Source organism: Boleophthalmus pectinirostris, unplaced genomic scaffold, assembly GCF_026225935.1.
Source record: "Boleophthalmus pectinirostris isolate CB_2022bp ecotype Guang Dong unplaced genomic scaffold, ASM2622593v1 HiC_scaffold_18, whole genome shotgun sequence".
Taxonomy (NCBI): Eukaryota; Metazoa; Chordata; class Actinopteri; order Gobiiformes; family Gobiidae; genus Boleophthalmus; species Boleophthalmus pectinirostris.
Genome location: NW_026571133.1, coordinates 30,449,215 through 30,471,601, shown reverse-complemented (window position 1 = coordinate 30,471,601; position 22,387 = coordinate 30,449,215). Strand labels below are relative to the sequence as shown.

At 37.9% G+C, this 22,387-nt stretch overlaps 2 protein-coding genes across 5 annotated transcripts in view; both read right to left on the bottom strand.

Moving 5' to 3' along the window:
* Window positions 1-22,030, bottom strand: part of LOC110174133 (rab GTPase-activating protein 1) — a 34,857-nt gene extending 12,827 nt beyond the window's left edge. The window contains exons 1-14 of one of the 3 annotated variants that reach the window (XM_055154027.1): window positions 21,923-22,030; window positions 17,342-17,556; window positions 16,362-16,391; window positions 15,453-15,693; window positions 14,767-14,980; window positions 14,520-14,694; window positions 13,996-14,153; window positions 13,648-13,758; window positions 13,383-13,449; window positions 11,829-11,931; window positions 11,576-11,745; window positions 11,337-11,505; window positions 11,061-11,154; window positions 10,520-10,670 (exon numbers count right to left, since the gene is read on the bottom strand). In XM_055154027.1, the coding sequence (XP_055010002.1) occupies window positions 10,520-10,670; window positions 11,061-11,154; window positions 11,337-11,505; window positions 11,576-11,745; window positions 11,829-11,931; window positions 13,383-13,449; window positions 13,648-13,758; window positions 13,996-14,153; window positions 14,520-14,694; window positions 14,767-14,980; window positions 15,453-15,693; window positions 16,362-16,391; window positions 17,342-17,482 (1,824 nt within the window). In that variant the 5' untranslated portion in view covers window positions 17,483-17,556; window positions 21,923-22,030. Of the gene's footprint in view, window positions 1-10,519; window positions 10,671-11,060; window positions 11,155-11,336; window positions 11,506-11,575; window positions 11,746-11,828; window positions 11,932-13,382; window positions 13,450-13,647; window positions 13,759-13,995; window positions 14,154-14,519; window positions 14,695-14,766; window positions 14,981-15,452; window positions 15,694-15,805; window positions 15,882-16,361; window positions 16,392-17,341; window positions 17,557-21,922 lie in introns of those variants that run through there. The other 2 variants (XM_055154028.1, XM_055154029.1) reach the window with 2 other exon arrangements.
* On the bottom strand, window positions 4,044-7,646 carry LOC110174134 (probable G-protein coupled receptor 21). Of its 2 annotated transcripts, XM_055154031.1 has the most exons (2): window positions 6,668-7,646; window positions 4,044-6,604 (listed from the first exon to the last, which is right to left on the bottom strand). In XM_055154031.1, exons 1-2 carry the CDS (start codon window positions 7,419-7,421, stop codon window positions 6,228-6,230), a joined length of 1,131 nt encoding a protein of 376 aa, XP_055010006.1. In that variant the 5' UTR covers window positions 7,422-7,646; the 3' UTR covers window positions 4,044-6,227. The 2 variants fall into 2 exon arrangements, with proteins under 2 accessions (XP_055010006.1, XP_020795847.1); XM_020940188.2 differs by having other exon boundaries at window positions 4,044-7,646.
* Window positions 22,031-22,387: the final 357 nt, after the last annotated feature.

The window sequence follows — 22,387 nt, the reverse complement described above, 5'->3', positions numbered from 1 at the left end:
GACAAGAAAATTTTCTGACTCTGAACACATTTTGCCTAGTATGAGTGGGTGTGTTGTGCTCACACTGGCAGCCTTGCTTCTGTCAGTCTGCTCCAGAGCAGCTGTTGCTACAAAAGTACCTTATCAACACATAGCATAAAGTGAATTAACCACTCTAGTGAAGCACATTAAGAGGCTTTGTTGAGCCTGTTATGAGCAATACGAGTGTGCATTTCAATTATTACTTTTTTGTAGCAAAAACTTGCTAAAATCCAACCTTTAGTAAAATAATTTAAAGACACTGCAAAAAGGTAAATTTACTTACTAGAGAATACTATTTTTGAAGAAAATTATCATTATGATACCCCTATACCTTTAGGTTAAAGTGTAATATGCTGAACTGAAGCTAACTGATGATTGTAATGTTGTCTACTGCCATGTGAAGCTTTAAAAAAAAAAAAATTAAATCTATAAATGGTGCTATGAATATCAGTTGTGTTTCAGGCATAAGGTCCCCTTTGCTACTTTTCCCAAGGCTTGCAGTCATGCAAGACTTCCACAGCGGAAGTGAGTAAAACAAAACATAATGAGTATAAGAAGAGATGCAGGAAGAAAGGAGTTTTGAAACAAAGTGAGTTAATGGCACTCAGTCACCAGTGGCAGCAAGCTTATTTTTAAATCCTGACAAACATCTATTGAAATTCTCTCACCACACCCTGGAGCCCATAGTTACTGGCAGTTTGCAATGGAAGAATGTTCGTTTCAGCATACAAAAATAAATACATACATAAATACATTTTATTAACTTAGTAAATGCTCTTCTTGTCAGGTTATACAATTATGGCCAATTTGAAAGCAGTGCAATGTAATAAACAGCAAAAATTGTAGATATTAAATTATGTCTATGACTACCAATACAGCTACCACTACTAATACTATAGCTATTACAACAACCCATACCGTAAGACTATCTATCATCTTACCATTATTAATGCCAAAAAAGATTTTACTTCAGTAAAAATATTCTATACTGCTTTGTATAGAAATATCCAAGCAAATATTTTCATCTAAATACTTTTTAAAAATAAAGACTAAAATAATAATAATACACCACAAGACTAAAAAGTCATCCATCCTTAAATCTAGCCAAGGAAGAGTCTAAGGCAGGCATGTCCAAACTTTGGTCCGTGGGCCAAATGCGGCCCTGAGACCAATTTTTCTTGGCCCTCAGGCTTCCAGATGAATTGGCCCAAATTACCGTGCCAATAAAAAATGTACTTTCTACTGCAAGTTTTTTGAAAATCTACATTGATAAAGCTAAGATTTAACATTTAGTGTGTGGTTTAAAGGATCTTAGCATGAATAAAGATTGATGGCTCATTCTAACATGTTAAAAAATGCACATATTTCAAATATTCACTGTGTTGAGCACCAGTCTATGGCCCTTGATCAGCCCTCTGCTTCATCTGTGTTTAGATATGTGGCCCTTGATGAAAAAAGTCTGGACACTCCTGGTCTAAGGTAAAAGAGATGCTCCTTGCTTGAGATCCAGAATACACACTTCTCCAATAGTTTACAAGGCTCAAGGCAAGACAGAGGGAGTGGTGACCAGATTGATATACTTGAAATATTGATAGTCTACACCTTCAAACCAAATGGTAGGTAGTTCAAATTACACCTAAGCAAAAGACTTGTCACCTAAAATGCTCCTCAAACAACAATGCAGCAATGCAGACTTTGTCCAAAGATAATCCCTGCCAAAAGTGAATGAGCTGAAAGAAGAGTTTTTAAGTACTACAGTTTGTAACTGCAACAATATGGGGCTAGAGCCTATGATAATGTTTGTCCAAGCACCACTTTGTCATGCTTATCTGAAGTGCTAAGAGACATTCCACATAATGGCCAGTTAGTTTCCCTTTTCTGTCTGTCTATTTGTTAAAGAAGTAACTGAATGAGTGTACTCTACACTCATTCAGTGTACATTATAAAAACACATTCAACTTATTGTAGTAATCCAAAGCCAGAAACTAGATGAGGAACTTTACATCCAATTTCTTACAATCCTGTTTGGCTTTAAGTAATCAGCAGGAAACCATCTTGTAAATCGGACTGAACTAAACAGAAAAAATACAAATTACTATTTTTTCTTATTAAAACAAAAAAAATGAAATTAATATATCATGAACATAAACAAGGTAGATTTTTAATTAAAGCTCATGTTACGAGAATACAAGAGGAGATGCATTTGAGAGCTGTGCTGTACAAATAATATAAGCATCTGTGATTGGAATGTGAGTGAACCCTTGTCCTTATAGGCAATAGTCAAGGTTCTGCATATGGATAATACAGGGCTTCCGTTGGAGGGCTAAGTAACCAGTTTCCATTGTTTATGGTCCTGGACATAATAGCTGACATGTCATTCTGTATTTTTTTGTGCACTCCAAGCATATCCTGCTCAGATGCCAAAATAACACGAGGCCATTTCTATCAAAACTCTATTGAAAACACACCTGTGATATAGAAATAACCTGCAAACCAAACCTTGTTCTGTTACAACCAATGCATGGAAAAGTGTGAGGATTTTTCAATATATTTGTATAAGATTTATTTTCTCAGAAGACATTACACAACATGACGTACGCCACTTATACCACTTGTCAAGGCATGGCAGGATAATGTCTAAGTGGTCACAGAAAATCATGGTACATTTTTGTATATTTTACAAGATTTACCCAATAAAAGCATACAAGCCCATGAATAATTCTACCTATGACACAAACAAACGCAGCAAAGTCCCAGAAACTCAGAGCCATGTTTTGTAACAGTAGCCAGTCTTATCTTAATTTGATAAAACCACTCCTTAGGTCATGAGCTGCCTATTAGACTAGGTCTGTGGTGTCTTATTTATGGATCCTAAAAATCCTGTAAGAAAAAAAACAGATAAGAGAAATAAAGCCCAGTACAGTGCACACAGAGGAGCTTTTCAGACTTCACCAAACCAAGAGGTCATTACAGTAGTTTCAGTTAGTTTGGTAAGGTCCACCAAGAAAATAAATAAAAATGTAGTGCTCATTTTATTTGGAATATTATTATTTATAAAGCTGTTATGTTATTGGACAGCTTCAAAAATAAAGTGACTACTTTAAAAAGGTACCACATATAAGCTTTTCATTTTACATACCAGGAATATCTTAACTATTGAATGTATTGTAAAATAACTGTATAACTGTCAGCTGTGATCCTAGATATGAGGAAGACATGTTTTACTCTATAGTAACAAAAACCTCAGACATGATGTTCTCTGTGTTTTTGGTTCTCAGGATGATTAAACAATCAGAAATCAAAATGAGTCTCAGATGAGTCTCCCATTTGGGTTGCCAGTTACAATGTCTAAATCCAGTTGGTTTAAAACTAAAAAGGACTCTCTCTAATCCAAATGGTCACTACCTAACCCCAAGTACCTTCAGCCAATCCTTAATCCATGCTAGTGCAGCCTCTGCAGCTCAGTGAGCAAATTCTAAAGGTTCTGATCTTTCACAGGCATGGCCTGTCCATATCCTGAGAAAAATTTGTATGTGTCCTCTATGCAGTTTAAGGCATTCACAATCAATGTCCAGTTGTGATTAGTTAATAGTTCCTTTAAAAACAAAAAAACAAAGCAAAAAAACAGAACATTGGCCAATTACAGTTCCTTAAAAAATCGTATTATTTATTTTAAAAGGCTTAAGTTTTTTGTATGCTTGTTCATGCTCGTTCTTCTTGCCATGGATTCTACCTGGACGACTGAGGGATTCTTCACACATGCTTCTTCATGTTTAAAAATAAAACTAAAAGGTCTTTTGAGAGTTAAATTACATCTAACTTAAAGTGCAGGCAATATGTTTATTGAATAAAGCTTATCTGTACAAGGTTTTTGTAAAGGCATGCTGCTAATTCCATCTGTTGAAGAAAAACACCATACTGTTTATTAAATGACACAATACAAGTTCAGATCAACCAACTTTCAACAAAAATACTTTTGTCTTTTGTAAGTATGCAGAAAATAGTTCAAACATTTGGCCCTGCTTCACATGTAAATCTAACACTGTGTGTATATAGAAAGTCCATACAACAAGAACACCTGCAATGTTACCAAAATATTTTAACCTCACATCCTACAAACAACAACAAACAAACAAAACAGCAATAACAACAACAACAAAAACATAAATTACTTTGAGCTGTATTTATAATTGTTCCATTTACTTTACAATAAAACTGCACTGAATATCATGTGACTCAGAATATGGTGAGTCTATCTTAGCCCACGTACAGTACGTATATTACAGTTAGAGCCCGACCGATATATCGGTTGGCCGATATGAGCAACTGGAAGCATCGGCCGATATGCTTGCTGATAGGGGCCGATATTTCACGTGGGCATGTTATACCTCGTTATAAAGTTTAGACTCTCTACATTATGTTCATTTAATCCAATTTACAGACAGATAAATGTTCTAATATGTGGCTCCGCGTCAGTATTTATCTGCGGAGTCATTTGTCAGTGTGTGTGTCCGTACTGTCCCTGAACACACCCCCAGAGTCACGTGCATTTGTTTACACCCGCAGACAGATCCATGTGCGCAACACTGAGATTATATTCTTTTTACGGACAATCGGTTTGAGTCTGGATTAAAAGGACATTTATTAGTGTAGACTTGTGATGTGAGGAGGAGCCTGTGTGAGCGGTGAGTGTTGGAAATGCATCGACTTTGAAGCTAGTTTTGGTTCGTTCTGATAGGTAAGCGAATAGCTGCTGTCGCTCTCACACATAAACAGGCTGTTTTCTTTTGGCCTATTGTAAAGGCCGTATTGGCCGTATATTGATAGTGGACATGCATTGATATGTAAATGAGCTGTGAATAGAGGTGTGAATGATGAAATTTGCGCTTATAATTAATTACCGCGGCACGCAGCATTTACAGCTAAAGGCTAATAGCGATTGTTTATTTACTAGCTAGGCTAGTAGTGATGAGTCGGTCGCGAACGAAGCGGCTCTTAGAGCCGGCTCTTTGAAGCGAACGACGGGAGCCTGATCCTTATTGGGATTGGAAGTCATGTTTTCTCTTTCTCTCATTTTTTTTCTCTTCACGCCGCGTGCAGACTCGTGGTAGTTTGACAGCCGCTAAAAACGAAACTTTCAAAAATATGCGTGTGCATAGGATAGAAAAAACGTGCATAAAATAAATAAACCAGGACTAATCTTGGGGTCGAGAGAGGGAGAGAGATAGAGACCGAGTATGGTTCAGTTCTTGTTTAGTCCTGCTTTAGACCTGCTTTAGTCCTATGACATATCATGTAAAGAGGCAAAATAACAATAAATGTTGCCTAAATAAACCCAGTTTAAAAACCACCAGAGCCAAACCTAAGTTTTTTTTTTAATAATTCAAGACTTACAGTGAATTTATCCATCACTAAATATATCGGCGATTATATTGGCAGCCCCAACTCTCATTATATCGGTATCATATCGGCAACAACAAAATCCATATCGGTCAGGCTCTAATTACAGTATTAAAATAAGCCGCAACAATGTAACAGACATTCAGTAATATTTGAGTAGATCCCGTTGTCTTAGTGATGGTAAGAAAAGTGCCTCATATGGAGCCAAGATGAGTGCACTGATGCATCATGCTCAGGAAACAGAGGTCAAGCTGCTGGTGCACACAGGGGGTTATGGGGAAAAAGAGCGTCTTGTCTGCTTTGTGCACATGTGCTTTATATGTGTTCAAGTTTGTTTGCACATGTGCACACAGACCCTGCCCTCAGTCACTACAGACAACACTCTCCATTTAGACACAGTTCAAATCCCAAATCAGATTGTGCTTGGGTTCTTTCAGAATGTTTTAAATAACATTTTGAACAATGAAATTAGCACAATTTTTGACTTAGACTTGACAGTGTAAATGTACATTTTCAATTGATATTGTTTTTTATGGTCCCCAAAAATATATACAATATTTAAATAACATCCACTGTCCCAACACTGAACAGTTCTGGGGAAGTATCTCACCGTTGGTAGGTGTGATAGATAACTAATCATGTTTATTGAGAAGATACAGTATCTTCAAGGTTCCTTGTAGCCACCACCATCAGGGTTTGTTGGCCTTTCATCCCAAACCTGACCTGAGCATTTAGGCAGGTTCCTTCCTTTGCTTTTGCTCCAGAATCTTATAGACTGAGTATCAGTGTATCGTAAAAGTTTATAATTACACCTGGCATGTTGCACCTATCCCTGTTTCCCCAAGGTCATATCCATACCCAGCAACAGCACATCCTTTTTCAATAGAGCCAACAAAAGTCTTTTTGGTGTGTCGGACTCCAAAACCAGTGATGCTACGCTGTAAAGATAAGGAGCAGAGGCGCTTGAGGCCTTTTCTGAAAACTGAATTAGACAAGCTATAGATAAGACAGTTACAGAAACTGTTGCTAATAGCAAGCCATGTGGTAAGAAATGATGCTGCTGGATGGTGATAGATTCCTGCACTTTCCAATAGGAAGTAGAGGATATATGGCAGCCACAGGATATAGAACACACTGGTAATGCGAAACAGCACCATGGCATAGCGTCTGTCAGGGTAATTTGCTGGCTGCTGATGCTGATGAGGGACGAGGGCATGGGACAGATGAGCAGAGTGCTTTGTAGAGCTGTCTTTGCATGTAGAGCCAATGGCAAGCCCCCGGTACCGAGCATGGCGCTCACAGATCTCTCGTGTGTGCTGCCGGCAGATTTTGAAGATGTTGGCATAGGTAAAACAAACTGTAAGCGCAGCAGGGGCATAAAGAAGACCTACAATAAAAGAGGTAAAAGCTGGACTAGTCTTCCATTCCACTGCGCACCATTCTACAACATCACCATGGTAGCCTGGTTTACCCCATCCCAAGAACGATGGCAAAAAGATTAGAGCAGAGTAGAGCCATATTAAAATGATGCAGCAGCGCATGCGACATGGTGACACTAAGGATGCATAGGTTAAAGGTCGTGTGATAGCAATATAGCGATCAACACTAACACATGCCAATGACGCCATGGAAACGGACTTCAGAACTGACACCAGGTACCCAAACACTTGACAGGTGAGCTTGGGGTCAAGGTCTTGAAGATGTTGCAGTAGGGACATGGAAGGAAAGAGGCAGCTGACCCCCACCAGGAGATCAGCATAGGCCATTGTCTGGATGAAAGCACTGGTCGTGTGCTGGTTTAATAAAGGTGCACAGTGAAACACAAAGATCACCACCAAATTTCCACAGATGATTAGCACAGTGAGAAGGAGTATAATGGACACTTCCAGGAGGCAGGTGTTAAAGACATAAGAATACCCAGTCTCCAGCAGGCAAAAGGGAGCAGAGAGGTTTGACACAGCCGCAGAGCTCTGATTTAGAGGGTGAAGAGAGGAATTCATTGTCTTGAGCAGAAAAAAATACTTAAATCATCAATTGGCCATATACATTTCTGGAAATAATTCTTGGTGAGTTTTCATTTGAGTCAAAATCCTCCATTCTGCTGGTTGCATTAAACCTGTCTCCATATAAACACATCCAGAACAAGGATTGATTTCAAAAGGAAGTGAAAAAATATCCATGGTTTTATCATTCAGTTTTCCTTAAGCGTAGTGTCTTTCCCAATTTTCTCCAGCTGTTGTTTCAGCCAGTTATAGTCCGGTCCTTCCCAAGTGTATTAAGGCATATTGACATGAAGAGGCTGAAGTCCATGTACAACAAGACTGATTTCAAAGCACGCGGAAACTCAAACGCAATCTCAGTTCAGTTGTTGTCTGTTAAGCTGAAGAAATGTCTGAAGTAAATGAGAAAGGCAGGCATGCTTGTGCTGCAAGTCCCCCTGTACACTATTCTGGTGTAAGTCTCACTGCCTCTCTCTTTCTGTCTCCCTGGCGAATGAAAGAGTGGAAACTAGCCCTGCCTCTTTTTTGGTCTTTGACCAGTCATTGGGAACAGAGGCACACCTTCTCATTTCATTTTGTTTTCCATAGGCACACTAGATAGAAACTCCCAGTTTCAGCAGAGAAAGGGCTTTTGTTTTTATGTCAATTGAAATTGATAATAAAAATATTAATAAATAAGCATAGGGTAATAATATGGATTTTTATGCAGGATCAAGAGAAAGGGCAAAACAAGACAAGATTTGTAGGTAACTATTTTTAAATAGCTAAAGTTAAAAGCGAAATAGTTAAAAAGTCATTGTGAGCTTGAGTTGGAGTGAGCCAGTACATTCATGTGAGCAAAACCTGAATAATTAAATCTGTGTCAATGTGGCAAGTACTCAGGCCATTATGCTGTTAGATGTCATAGGTACATGACTAAAAGGTCACACCTCCAAGATCTGATTTTGAAGATACTGGCAGTGGAAAGATCTCATGATGAGGTTTAATTTGACAAATTTGACAAACACAAGTTTTCGAGCACCCAATTATGAGCAGCGCTAAGAAAGAGAAAAGTTTAAAAAAATAAAAACCAAAGCAAAATATGCTTACTTGGTTTAACAGAATTAAAATCAGAAGAAAATATCCTCCTTATGGCATTGTGGTCATCATTGTTGTTATGCATCACATGATCCAAACACTGAACTGCTTTTCATGCACCATCTCTGCTCATCACACAAGGAACAAGAAATAAGATTCTAGTATGAAAAAGAGAAAAAGAAATGGAATATGGGAACATGGAGCAGAGAATCAGTTTTCCATCGCCAATGCCACATGATACGGATTAGAATTTAGAGAAATGTAAATTCTAAACAATGTGTGTCACATTTTTGCAGTACTCTCTTTGGACTAAATTGTTCTAATAAAGCTTTATGTATATAGTTTATGCATATTTAGGCAGCTTTAGGCAGCTGGTTGGGCCAAACAAAATATTAGTTAAAAAGTGCAAATATCGGCCAACTGACATATTATCTGATTTGATGAACAAATATTTCTTTCTCTAATATGGAGCAAGTCAAAAGAATGGTATTTATCTTTAGTAAAATAAGATTCATAAAAATAAACTTTGAAAATAATAAAAAGGGAACAAAGTGTTAAAGTTAAGTTAAAAAATGCTGTTTGAAGAATTAAAAAACAAATAACCCCGTGTGTGCAACATAGCATAATTATAATACAGACTGCATGTGTTCTGTGTTCTATTCCCGCCAGTGTCATAATTAAATTGCCACAGAACTCATGTGTTCAAATGTGGGTAAGAAGTTCAACTGCCTAATGAGTTTATTTTGCGATTGGCTGACAGTTAATTAGTCATGTTTCTAAGCTCATATCAGTACTTGGCAGCAGATACGCATGCACGAGAACTGTAGTCCTGCTTCTGTCAAAGGCTTTCAGTCAAAATGGATGGATGGGCATAAATGAATGTCCTCACTGGGACAGCACATTTCTCCACAAAGAGAGGCCACAAATGCAACAAACGCAAAGAATGGGGGCCTGGGAATGGCATGTCCACATGTCAAAAAGCACATGAGATGATGGGATTCAATTATCAATTAGTACAAAAGAAAAACATACATGTCCTAACGAGCGAGACCACGTGTTTGGTGGGCTTCACCGCCCAGAAAAAATAGAATCCAACTGAATTGATCCGAAGTGCCGCAGCACCTCCGCTGGCACCACCGGACTGCACGGCCCGCGGTCTGGGCTCCTATCTCTACTTGTAATTATACAGAATACTTGCAGCCACCGGACCGGAGCTGCACCGCATGCAGTCTGAGCCTGAGGTGACGCATTCAAGTTCAAACTGAATAAATATGCAAAACACAAAGCCTTCACTAAAATGTGCAAAAAACAAGAGAAAAAGCAGAAAATTAATTTAATTATTCATGATACTTTGGGCTCAGATTGGATGTAGTGCAGCTGAGCTCCGGTGGCCACAAGTATTCCTTAGAAATTCAAAGTAACGAGAGGAGCTCAGACTTGCAGTCCGATGGTGCCGGCAGGTGCTGTGGCACTCTGAATTACTCAGAATTAATTACAATGGGAATATGGGCTGACTGCCCTTTATGAATGAACAGTTACATGTGGTCTCATGCGTGCAGCTTCAAAGGTGGTAGCCACAACAGCACAGCAGAGCGTTGCTCTTTTGGTGTGTGCCATATCACAACAAAACTACTCCGACACAAGAGTCACAACTGAACCAAGTTCAGTCTATGCAAGGCAATTATAGGATAGAGGAGGTATCTGAAGCAAGTTTATAGTGCTGTATGTGCCGGACCGGTCATGTAAAAGCAGTGGTGATCTTTAATCAGAAACATTTAAACAAAAGTATTTCATATCAATTATAGTAGCACGGTGCTGTAACACTCTTGTATAATCATAGCCAGATCAATGGAGATGCCGCATCACAAGGATGGAGCACATGAGAGATTAAAATTACTAAAGGTAGCCCAGAGGGCAAAACAAAGGCCATACTTTAAAAATACACAACAATCATTGCTGAGATTGCCAACAAGAGCTGTACTGTGCATGAGTAAATAAAGGAAAAGTGAAATATGTCTTACCTTTGTAATAAGAGTACGATATTCTTCAACTAAGTGATCGTTGTTATGGCAACCTGCTAGGAGCTGCCAAACTTCCCCTCGAAGAGCTTCAGGGATGCCATTACGCACCAAGGCAGGTAGCTGTCTGGGACGCACTGACAAATTCAGATGCCTTAAATAAAGTAGAAAGGGAACATTAAACAAAGTAACTGTAATGCATTTAAGGCTTTATAACTTTTTTTTTTTTAAGTAGAGCCTATCATTAAATTCCAAGAGAGAAGAGAGAAAAACATAGTGGCCCCATGAACCCACCTACAACCCCATGACTCAAAAGGACACAACAGTTACTATTTTCAGGTTAATTGCAATATACTATATGACATTTTCTACACATCTAGTGAGGTGAAAAAGAGCACAGTATATTTAAGAAACAGCATGTCATGTAAATGATGTCAAAAGCGGACCATTTTTGCATACCTGATTAAAGTAAAAACTAAAAGCTCTGTGTTCTCGCAAACACACCCAGATTAAAAGGACAAATAGATTTTCATAGCAACCGTACCACTTGGATAGCAGATCTCCCCAAGTTTCCAGGATCTTCTCTGCACACTCCTTTGAAACATCTCCAGAGCCACTCAGTAATGGTTCATCATTATCTGATAAAAAACGACAAGTTAGCACATGAAAAAAGTTCATTCCCATCTTCAACATTTTTACTGTTCCATTAATATCAATCAATTTATTTAAACTATTAACTGTTTTTTATACAATATGTCTAAAAACTCTAACCAGAATATACAGTAAACAACAAGTTTATCCAAACCAATGAAAAAGTTACCTTCCTCCTCATCATCCTCAGGAGGTGAGGGTACCATGTTTCCTGGTCCACTAAGCTGGATGCCAGGACTTGCTGTGGTCTTCCGCCTCTCTCTCTCAGTTTCACTTTCCAAACTGACTACCTCGTATAATGTGTCTGATGAGGGACTTTTACGTTCCTTTCGCTCCATCTGAAAGGAATAGAAGTGTTAAATTCTCACAGCACAGAACAACAGGTTTCACATATCTGGCTTCCCACACCTGTCGCAGTTTAAGGTAGAATGTTTCAGTGTAACTACGCTTGCTGAATGGCCAGAAGAGCCTGTCATTTGGAGAGCATACTCTGACACGTGTCTCCAGCAAAAACCTTACTGGTTCTTCTACCTCTGTTATCACCAGGTCCACTGCGGTTGTCATATACATGAATTTATCTGTGAAGGAAAAAAAAATCATTTGTCGCACATTCCAAATGATATGCACCAAAGCGAGGACAAATCATATATGTAGCAGTCACCTTTAGGAGTTTCCTCATTCACAGGCTGAAACTGAGGCGTGTTGGGGTTCCAACTTCCTGTGATGATGTAAGATTTCCCATCCGAGCTTTTACCCATTGATTCCTAAAGAACAAAAGTTACAACTGAAATAATAAATGGAAGGCACCAAAGATTAAAAAAAAACAAAAAACAAAAAAAAACGGGTTTATGCAGGCTTAAACAAACAAAATTTAGTGCTTTTTAATGCCTTTTTAATGCTTAAACTGTTTATGCTTTAACTTTTGATCGATGGTCCATCAAATGCTTTTCTCCATAGAGATGTTATTACTTTGTCTGGAATGTTTCACAGTATGGTATTAAAGCTTTCCATCTTCATGGAGACCAAACCAGACCAAGTTACAGGCTAGATCAGTGGAGAGGGAACCCCATTCACAGTCAGTTTTTTGAGGTATTATTGAGCTACAACCAACTGTAATTTAATAAATGTAAGTTAGAGCTGTTTATTGTCATACTGTGGAACATTCCAGGCAGAGCAATGACATATCCATAGAAACAAGCAGGTCAGACACTCTCCATCAGAAAACTTGCACAGTGCACCTTTAAGCTTTCATCTTTTTTCTTTCATCTGTTTTCATCATAATGACAAGAACATACAGATATTCATTATAATGCAAAACATTTATAAAGCGTATTTACTGTAATATAATTGAGTGTTTTGAACCTAATTCCACCAAATATCTTCTGTATTAGGATAAGTGCATTTATTGAAAGTGTTTCCAGCCAAAATTACTGCCCCAGACTCACTATAATGTTGCTGGGAGATGCACAAGAGTCAAATGAAGCCACACATTCAGCTTGTGTGAACTACCCATAATTGAATTAATTAAAATACTCCTCTTGGAACAGTGGGTCCCAAACTTTTTGTAATCACATACCCCCTGAGACTTTTGATGACTAGTCACATACCCCTATAGCAATTCAGAAAATATTACATTATCTCTAATAGTCACTGCACGTGCAGTTTTAGTTTTTTTGGGCAGGCCCAGGAGATTCAAGCTCAAGGTTTCACAAGTGTGCCCCCGCATCGGACCACAATGCCCCTCACCTGTCCACCTCGAAAACTCTCTCTACCTGGCTTGGGGCGCTCTCTTTGTTTAAGTCGGGAGCTCTGTCTGACCGGCTCGAGGCACTCTCTCTAGCAAGCTTGGGTCGGGGCGTAGCTCCCTGACTTGAAGTTAGCCTCTCTAATCAGCAAGAAACCTGAAGACAACTACCCGCTGGTGGGAATTAACATCTGGCAGTGTTCGCCGTATATAGGCCTACGTAAACAGTCTGGGTCACGCTACATGCAATGTATGCTGCATTTACAACAGCAAATTTAACTTCCTGGAATGTATTGTAATAAATGTTAGCTAGATGCAAGAAATATTTTTGGCATAACTGCCAAAATTTTTAATGCCGCTTGAAATTAAATGTAATGCTTTTAATGCTTTTTAATGCCTTAATTTCGATCCATTTAATGACTTTTACCCCACAGAAACTGGAAAAAAAAACAACAACAACAGGACACCCACCAGGTCAAGAAGGTGCATATCACTATTCTTCACATTTTTTCCTGGGCTCAACAGAAGACCAAAACATCTGAAAAATAAAGAGAGAAACAAATGTGAAAAGAGGAATGAACAGGAACCATATCCATTTCCATATAAGCCACAGTTTTTTTTTTATAATTCACATAAATTTTATATCTTGTAATATAAGAAGTGACTGTGTTGATATAAAGCATTATTATAAACTTCAGTAGCTCAGTTTTGTATCAGGGTCACAAAAAAAACATACCTTTCAATGGCTAATTCCTTATTGGACGTCTGTTGAATATAAATAACAATTTTCTTGTCCATTCCTGCTCGGAGTTTGAAACTTTGCTTGTCTTTGTCCTTTGCTACAGCACTGAAAAAGCATTGATAAACCTTATTATTACACATCTATGTAACATTTTGGAGTGCAAAAATACATATTTTAATATAAATAGTAATAGAAAGTAGTAGTAGTAGTTTTGACAATACCATCACAATAAAAAAAAAAAAAAACATGAAGTGAATAATACAATCTTTTACTGTGAGGTTTGTCAAATCCCTAATAGTGCTCTAATTTGAATGAAAGCAGATGTTCATACGATGGTCCTACCTAAAGGTGCCTTTCCCATCATCCTCTTTGATCTCTAGGCTGACAGTGAAAGTGAAGAGGTCACTGTCTGGGGTTAGAGGCGGAGCTTGTTGAGACAGCAAGGCCTTTTTTGCTGACCGCCGAAAAGCTGTAGCAAAGCTATACAGTATCCGACTCACCTGAAAAATACAGTTTGTTGTTACATATATACCATATTATTGTACATTTATTATTATGATAATATGCATTTTCTGCATTACGCTGCATATGAATGCATAGAGCATTAAATTGAAAAAACGAACTTAGCATCCTGAAAAGCACTATATAAGATAGATGCATTATTGCTATTATTATTATTATTATTATTATTATTATTAGCATGTGACTTTGGCATCATTATGCAAGACTGGATGCGTGTAATATTAAATAAATCAAGACAAGATTAAAGGTTTAGTTTACTCTATGGGTTTTGTGTGTTTAATGCTTTGTATATACAGTACATCTCATGAACATAATTTGGATTACAAAATCCAGGAGTCTCTTACCGCCTCCTGGATTTGGCAACGGAATACATGAATCCTGAAGATTTCAGCATTGTAATGGCTCTCAGTAAAAGCAAAACAGTCACTCTCTGGGGTACCATCATGGCCTCGCACACAAAAGAGAATCTTGTAGATAGGATAGTTGGCAATTTCAGTGCTGCTGTGTGGATCTATTAACCTGTACAATGAAAATGATAGCAAATGTGATTTTTGTAGTATTCATCAAAAATAATCTGATCCACATCCTTACCTGACAGTGCCTTCAGAGACTCCTGGTACAGATAGTGTGACATCCAAGGGAAGTTGGCACTGCCCTCGGAGGATACTCATCATACGGAGAGCCTCAACCTCACTGCGAGGGGCGTTGACTGAAGCGCACCCCAGATATGTCAGCTGGCTAAACACAATACTGTCCTCATCTGGGATAGGGCTGATGGGACTGCCTTCAGAGGACGACTCATCACCTGCACATATACACTACCAGTCAAAGGTTTGGACACATGTTAAAAAATAGCCACCCTTTGCCACCCTGGTTTGCACTTTTAGCATCTATTGACCCTGAAACAGCACAGCTATGAAGTGAAAATCATTTCATCAGGAAAGTTAATTTGTTTGCGGCGCTCTCAACAAAGCAAAGGGTGGCTACTTTAAGAAGTTCAATATAAAATTCAATTAAATTTCTTTACTACATAATTCCATACATCCTATTTCACATATCTGATGTTTTCTGTATGCATATACAATGTAGAAAGTAGTAAACAAAGAAAAAAAATTAATAAGGTGTAGTGTTAAGACTTAACCATTACAAGAGAAGAATAGAGATTTGGTCTATGGTCTATAATCTAGTATCATTGCTTATTGAAGTGACAGGACAGTATCAAAGTTGTAACAAAGTAAAAAGAGTCCATTTATAAAAAGCTAAATTAGACTGCTGACCTCGATATGACCTTTCATTGAGCTCACTCTCCTGTGCAGTCTGCACTGGTAGAGCCATTTCTACAGAAGGCGGGCTGGTGCTGAGGGGGTCACAGCCTGGTGGGACTGCAGACACGGTCAAGTGTCCACTGAGACCTTCCATCCCTGAGTCTGGTGCAGGCCCAGGGTCAGACACAGAGGGCTCCATCAAGACGTCCTCCAATTCCCTCTGCAGCTGCTGCTCACTACCATTCCCAACGATCTGGACCCAAGTGGGAAATGAAGACAAAGAGATATCCAAAACACAGAAAGAAAAGATCAGATAGATCATGTCAAAACAGTCCAAACTGTTTAAGATTTTAAAAAATATCCACCAAGTGATTCTAGTGAGCTGCCAAAGAACTACGACTGGTGTAATAGTGAGTTGATAGTAATATTCTTCATCCATATCTAGAGCACGCAAGATAGGGTTATTATCATAAATAAGAACATGCTCTTAAAAACTTACCTGAGTACAGATTAAATAAAATTACAAGTGTCAAGAATCACGATGCATGGCAGCAGCAAGAGGACAGGAGAGCACATTTTTGCCAATTAATATATATTTTCTGTATACATGAGATTGTTATATCAAATAGACACACAAAATCACTTTCACAAAAGCTTGGACATCAATAGAGGATATCAATTGTCTAGCCTGAAATTCTATTTGCATCAGCTTAAAGCCAAGGCTTCAGCAGATTATGCCTACATTTGACTCATCTAGGATCAAAGTGTGTGCAAGCTACCACCGGCATCAGTCAACAGCCAGCAAATTTACAAGAAGCACTAGTCACAAAGATTCACCAGCACAGTGTGACATCACAGAAAGAACATGTAGAGACTAGAGAGAGAGCGAGAGGAGAAAGGACTGGGAGCAAAGAGACTGACCTTAAAGCTGACCCCTTCCTCAGAAATCACCTGCATAACAAATAATAAGTTTAGACACACTGGCTTCTCTTGCTCAGAGTGGGCTGACTCAAAAGTGCACAGGGTGTGAGGGTCAAAACCAAAATGTGATGTCTGAAATGACTGAGTGAATGGGAATGGGCGGGATTTTCCTTTAGCCTTCTATATATCAACAAACAACCATTACCAGTACACCATAAGCTCCTTCACACAGAAGACTCCACTTATAACTACACTGGCATACTTGTACCAGATGCTGCTGCCCATTTCAGTTAAAGAAGTGTGTTTGAGATGCACTGTTGGGCATTCACAGGTTTCTGGCACCATCTTGTGGACAGACATTCAATTCATTATAGAACACAGTCAACCATAAAGCAAGCATGAATGATGCAAGAAAATAAAAATCTGTGAAATTTTTCAAATAATGTTAGACTCTGCCATTTTCACCTCAACACCTGACACATATATGGTCTAAATCACAGGAATCACCTCATTTTAAACCCATATACAACAATACACATTCTAACCCAGTGAAAACAACCATGCTCTTAAAGGAACTATATAATCAGGACACAAAAAAGGAAAAATTGATTTGTTTATGGTTAACATAAAACACAATAACGCACAAGTGAAAGGGAAAAGATGATTGAAAAGTTAGAATAATTTATATGTGAACAAAGTAAACACTGTATGATAAAAGCGATGATGACCTTGGCTTTAAACTACTTTCGGTATACAAACAATTGCAAATGAAATGAAGTAAGTTATTCTCTTTTGGTATCATGGTAGTGGATTGCTATAGGCCTAAAAATACAGCTAGAGAGTACAACAGTGTTACAGTTACAATAATCCAAATACTAGTACAGTCCAATAACAGAGATTAAATTCACTGTTTAAATTATTCAGATGAGATTGATGGATTTTGTCCACATCTACATGTACGCTTGCCTACCCAGCCTTACCTTCAGTCCTGTCTTTTCATCATCACTACCATTATTAGTGGACGAGGGTGTGTCGTCCCCCAGCCGGGACACAAGCACAAAGTCCTCACTGTTGAGCGTGGACACTGAGTCTGAAGACACACTGATCTTCTTGTCCTCCATGGTGGCTTTACTTAAAGCCAGGCACACAGCTCATGAATGGAAGACAGGAGGAGGTGGGAGATGGGCAAAATCACCTGGAAAAGGAACAAATCAACAAAAAGAAGCAGAGATGAAGAGCACATCCACATTGTTTACTTTAGTTGAATGTAAATGTTCTTTGTGTTTCGCCGACAACTCTCTACACTGCATTAATAAAAAAATAATTCAGTCTACTGTATGATAATATGGAAAAAGAACAGAAAAAAAGACCTTCAAAACAAGGACCAACTGTATAAAAACTGTATTTAAAAAAAAAAAAAAAAAGACACTGCAAAGTCACATAAACTACTGGACGTCCAGACCACTGGACTACCTGATTTAGATTTATTCGATTTGTGACTGAAGACTGAAGTTCTGTCGATTTATCTAATGCAGAACCTCTTAAGTGCAACTTATGCACTGATTTATTCATTGCAACAATTCAAATTGCCATTTTGATTCCATTTCAACACGCACACACTTGCCGTTACTGATTCTTGGTCATGAGTTTTAATATCTTTTTAAATATAATGAAGCCACGTGGTTTCGAAACAACAGTGACCGTGAAGTGATATATTCATTGTCACCTGGAGCAACATCCTGCCCAGCCGGATCAGATAGTGATTCCAGGATATGGGCTCCCCTATATTATGTTTGGATCCAAAGTGACCATTTACTAGTCACTGTTGGCCACTTTGTTTCATAGTGTAAAAATGGACATGTGGTGAGCAAATATTAATCTTTAGAATCCAAAAAAAAACTGAAATTGGTAAAATAATGACTACATGAAAGTAAGTACGTGAGAGTTGGTGGTGGTTGGAGGGGCTAATGATTGAGACACTTCTGTCAGTCCACCGCAGGGCAGCTATGGCCACAAAGGTGGCTTATCATGAGTGTGAAATGAAAAGTGCATTATGGAACTTTTCTGGTGGCTTTTCTCCATGGATATTGCTCTCTTCAAGTAAAGCACTTTGGGTATGGTACATGACAGTATTCTCGAATGTGCCAATCAGAATGTAGAAGTAGACCCACATACTAGACAAAAAATTGGCTGATAAGCACAAAGATTTCAATTTTTAAAGTTGCCACCTGAATCATATTACTAGACTATATCTTTAAGTATTAAACTGTGATGAAGTGCAAATGGGTAAATTACTTCTATCCAACCACAAATTAAAAAGTCAAAAAAAAAAAAAAAAAAGAAAAAAAGAATATATATATATATATATATATATATATATATATATATATATATATATATATATATATATATATATATATATATATATATATATATATATATATATATATATATATATATATATATATATATATATATATATATATATATATATACATATACACAACCATTTGCTTTCACTTTCCATAAACACAGAAATAGAAAATACTAAAACATAGAACAAACCAATTGCCTGGTTAGCTAAGATTACACCCTTTTCCAACTCTCCCGAAGCTCAGTGGGGTATAAATTAACCAATCAAAGAAACACAGGCTGCATTTTAAGTAAACAAATGAAAGGGAAAAAATAACAAAAGATTGAGACGTATACTGATCTGATATTTGCAGAACCAGTGTTCAAAGTATTCAATTGTGTTAAACCAAGGAAGTTTTATATATTTTGTTAATAAATAATTTTCAGGAAAAACAAAAAGTCTGAAATATGCTGGTCTAGTTCTAGACCGTCCTGCATGCAAACAGAAAGTAGGTGGGGCTCTCTCACCACAGCCAGACAAACAAACCAGCATGCCATTACGCCAATGTACTATTATTTGATTCAAGACACATGTAGTAGGATGTTACATATTTTAGTGTTACAATTATTGTGACAAGAAAAATCACAATTTTTAACCAATCAAGAAGCAATATACTAAGAAAAGTTGAGAAATGTGTTGAAAATGTCAGGAAGTAGTAAGTTCAAACAGACTGATGACATCATAGGTAGAAATACATCCAAAAGTTAAGAATCACATTTTTTCTGATACTTAAAGCATGATTTGAACAAAATAAAGGTGTTATATTTGTATCTGTCAGATAATATTTTGTATACATTAGGGTTTTGTTGGGTAAAGATTATGGAATTCTCTTGTGTGATGTCATTGTTTCCAACCAGGAAGTAAAATTATAAACCTAAAAAATTGCCAAATTGGGCAAATTGATGTGAATGTTTTAAATGTGTTAATGTGTTAAATATAATGATCTCTTTATTTCAGCAAAATTAGTAGTTTAACCTGTCACATTTATTGGCAGTTATTGACAGTGAAATTCTTCATTTTCTTCCATCCACATTGTTCAATCAAATAGGACACCACTGCTTTGTAATAGTTATGTGAACAGCTTTATGAAATCAAACTGCCTGAATAGCAGTAGGCTGATGTCACATCAAAAGGAACTTTATTTTGCATTTAAAACTGTCTACATATGTTATGCGTAGAACAATCAAGATTTTCAGTTATCCAAATAATCACTCATTTAGGCTCTGAATTTGCAGATAAAAAGGCCAGTGTCATGTGTAAACTCAAACACTCTCAGTCCTCACTCTTTCCTCTCAGCTGAACGCTCTGTTCTGGACTGCCAGCTGAGCCCTGTGTGTGCACCTCAGAGCCACACACAGCTACGGAGCATTCAGGCCTGTGTTGTGGTGGGACACTGTGCAATTCATAGACACAACAAAAAAATGGAACAAAGTTTCAAGTAAGAAAGTAATACAAACCTCAAAGTTCACAGCAACCTGGACGACTGAGGCATTAAAAAGACAGTATGAGTCTTGGCTCTGTGTACAGACTGACTAATCACAACAAAAGAATGACAGGCCACAGTAGTTGTATAGATCGACCGATATGTTTTTTTGTTTTTTTTTATGGCCGATGCCAGTTGTTTGGAACACAGAGAAAGCAATGCCCAATAAGCTCTGCCAATATTTTTGGGCCGATACGTAGGACCGAATTTGGTTATTTTTTCGCCAAATTATGTCATTGAAATTTACAGAAAACTCAGCCAACAGCTCTTTTTTACCACAAAATTTAAGAGTGTTGTCACATTTTATACAGTTGTCTTTGCAAAATGTTCAAATAATACGTTATGTGTGTTATTTAGGCAGCAAGTTGGCAAAATAAAATATTGGCCTGTGCTGGAGATATTAGGCTGATGCATTAAAAAGTGCAAATATCTGCCCGACATATACTGGTATATCTGGTATAATGGTATATATGCTGGATATATCGGGTTATCTCTGGCATAGGATCATCATGTTTAATTGTTAACAGAGGCCTTAAGGAACACAGCACAGCTGTATCCGAGTGGTCTGTGTGAAACACAGGAGGCCTGCATGGGCTAAGACCATTCTAACAAACACAGTTACTCACCTGTACATATCGGAATCTGCTCCATTTAAGACTACAAAACACACCTCGACCATATCAAAAGAAATAATACCAAATAATAAACATCCCCTTTTCACACATACTTTCAGTGTAGAATTACACTACTACTTTGTACCACTAGCCAGAATGTGGGCCATTTTTTTCTAGACAGAACAAACAAAACATGTTTGTACAGTATATCAGTGATTTCAGTTTTCTCATCATAAATATACTTGTCTTTTAACATTTGATATCTTCAGGGAAAATCTACACAGCTCAGTTCAATATTGTCATGTTATTTTATTTAGACTCTATGACCTTTCAAAGATGCCACAGATCAGAGAGCTCTGTCCACTCACAGCTGTTACACTACTTCTGTTGTCAAGTTAAACAGGGACGGCTGGATCTCTTGAGGCACAGGATTTCTATTGGGTGCTCTGCTGTATCTGCTGTATCTGCAGTGACAATGATAATTGTCTTGGCCCTCACCTGATCACGGCCCGAGCAGCACACCTGTTAGGATAAACTTTACAGACATGGCAACATCAGACATCACACACATACACACACTTGACTTGGCTCGATTTGAGGCGCCATATGAAATACGCTTTTGACAATATGACAGAAAGTGTTGTTCGTTGCCAGTTTTTATTACCAGCTACCAGTGTCCATGCTTTAGTGTCAACTTCAACTAGTAACGTTAAGGGTACAACGTTAGCTTTGATGCTAACACTATAGCATCACCGATCAAAGGTCCGACAGTTCACTCAAAATAGACACTAAGCTAATGTGATATTAATACGCCACACAAATATGGTAATAAATTGCTTGCAGATATCAATTAAATGAGTCCATAATGTAATTCTCCTTGCAAAAGGCAGGGATAAAGGCCACTAATGTTAATGTATACTGTTGCTGCTTGCTAGCGACTGTTAGCCATGCTACCTTAATAGTTAGAAATGATAACAAGTACTTTAATTCCTCACACTATACGCACATTAAACATTGAAAGCGCGAGCGTGTATTGTAGCATACAACTTACCTTTTCCCCACAAGTGTTTTTATTCCCACCGAGGTTGGCACAACATTGCACTTTTCCCGTATCATCAGCAGCCACTGCATCCCGAGCTGTAAACACAGCCCGCTGACAGCACTCTGCGCATGCGCGTGTCAGCTGAGACAGAAAGGCGTTGGCATCACAATTGGCAAAGGCCTACATGTTATTTTAATAGATCCAGGCCTACAGGAGAATCAAACCTGCACCTCTACAAAGTGAGCTCTGTCATTCACACGCTTCTGTCACACGCACTCATTATTACTACTTAACAAGTGGAAAGAATCATCTTTGTCATAGTACATGTAAGCAGCATAAATTCTATAGTCAATTAGGTAAACAATTTATGTAAACTTCTACTTGACATTCTTAGCTGTATGGCTATAATACTGTAAGCCACTGTACTGTTTAAGAGTCTTCCTTAATAAATAATGGTGAAAGAAATCAAAAGGT

Coding starts and splice junctions, on each gene's coding strand:
- LOC110174134 (XM_020940188.2), bottom strand. CDS start 7,421: ATGAATTCCTCTCTTCACCCTCTAAATCAGAGCTCTGCGGCTGTGTCA.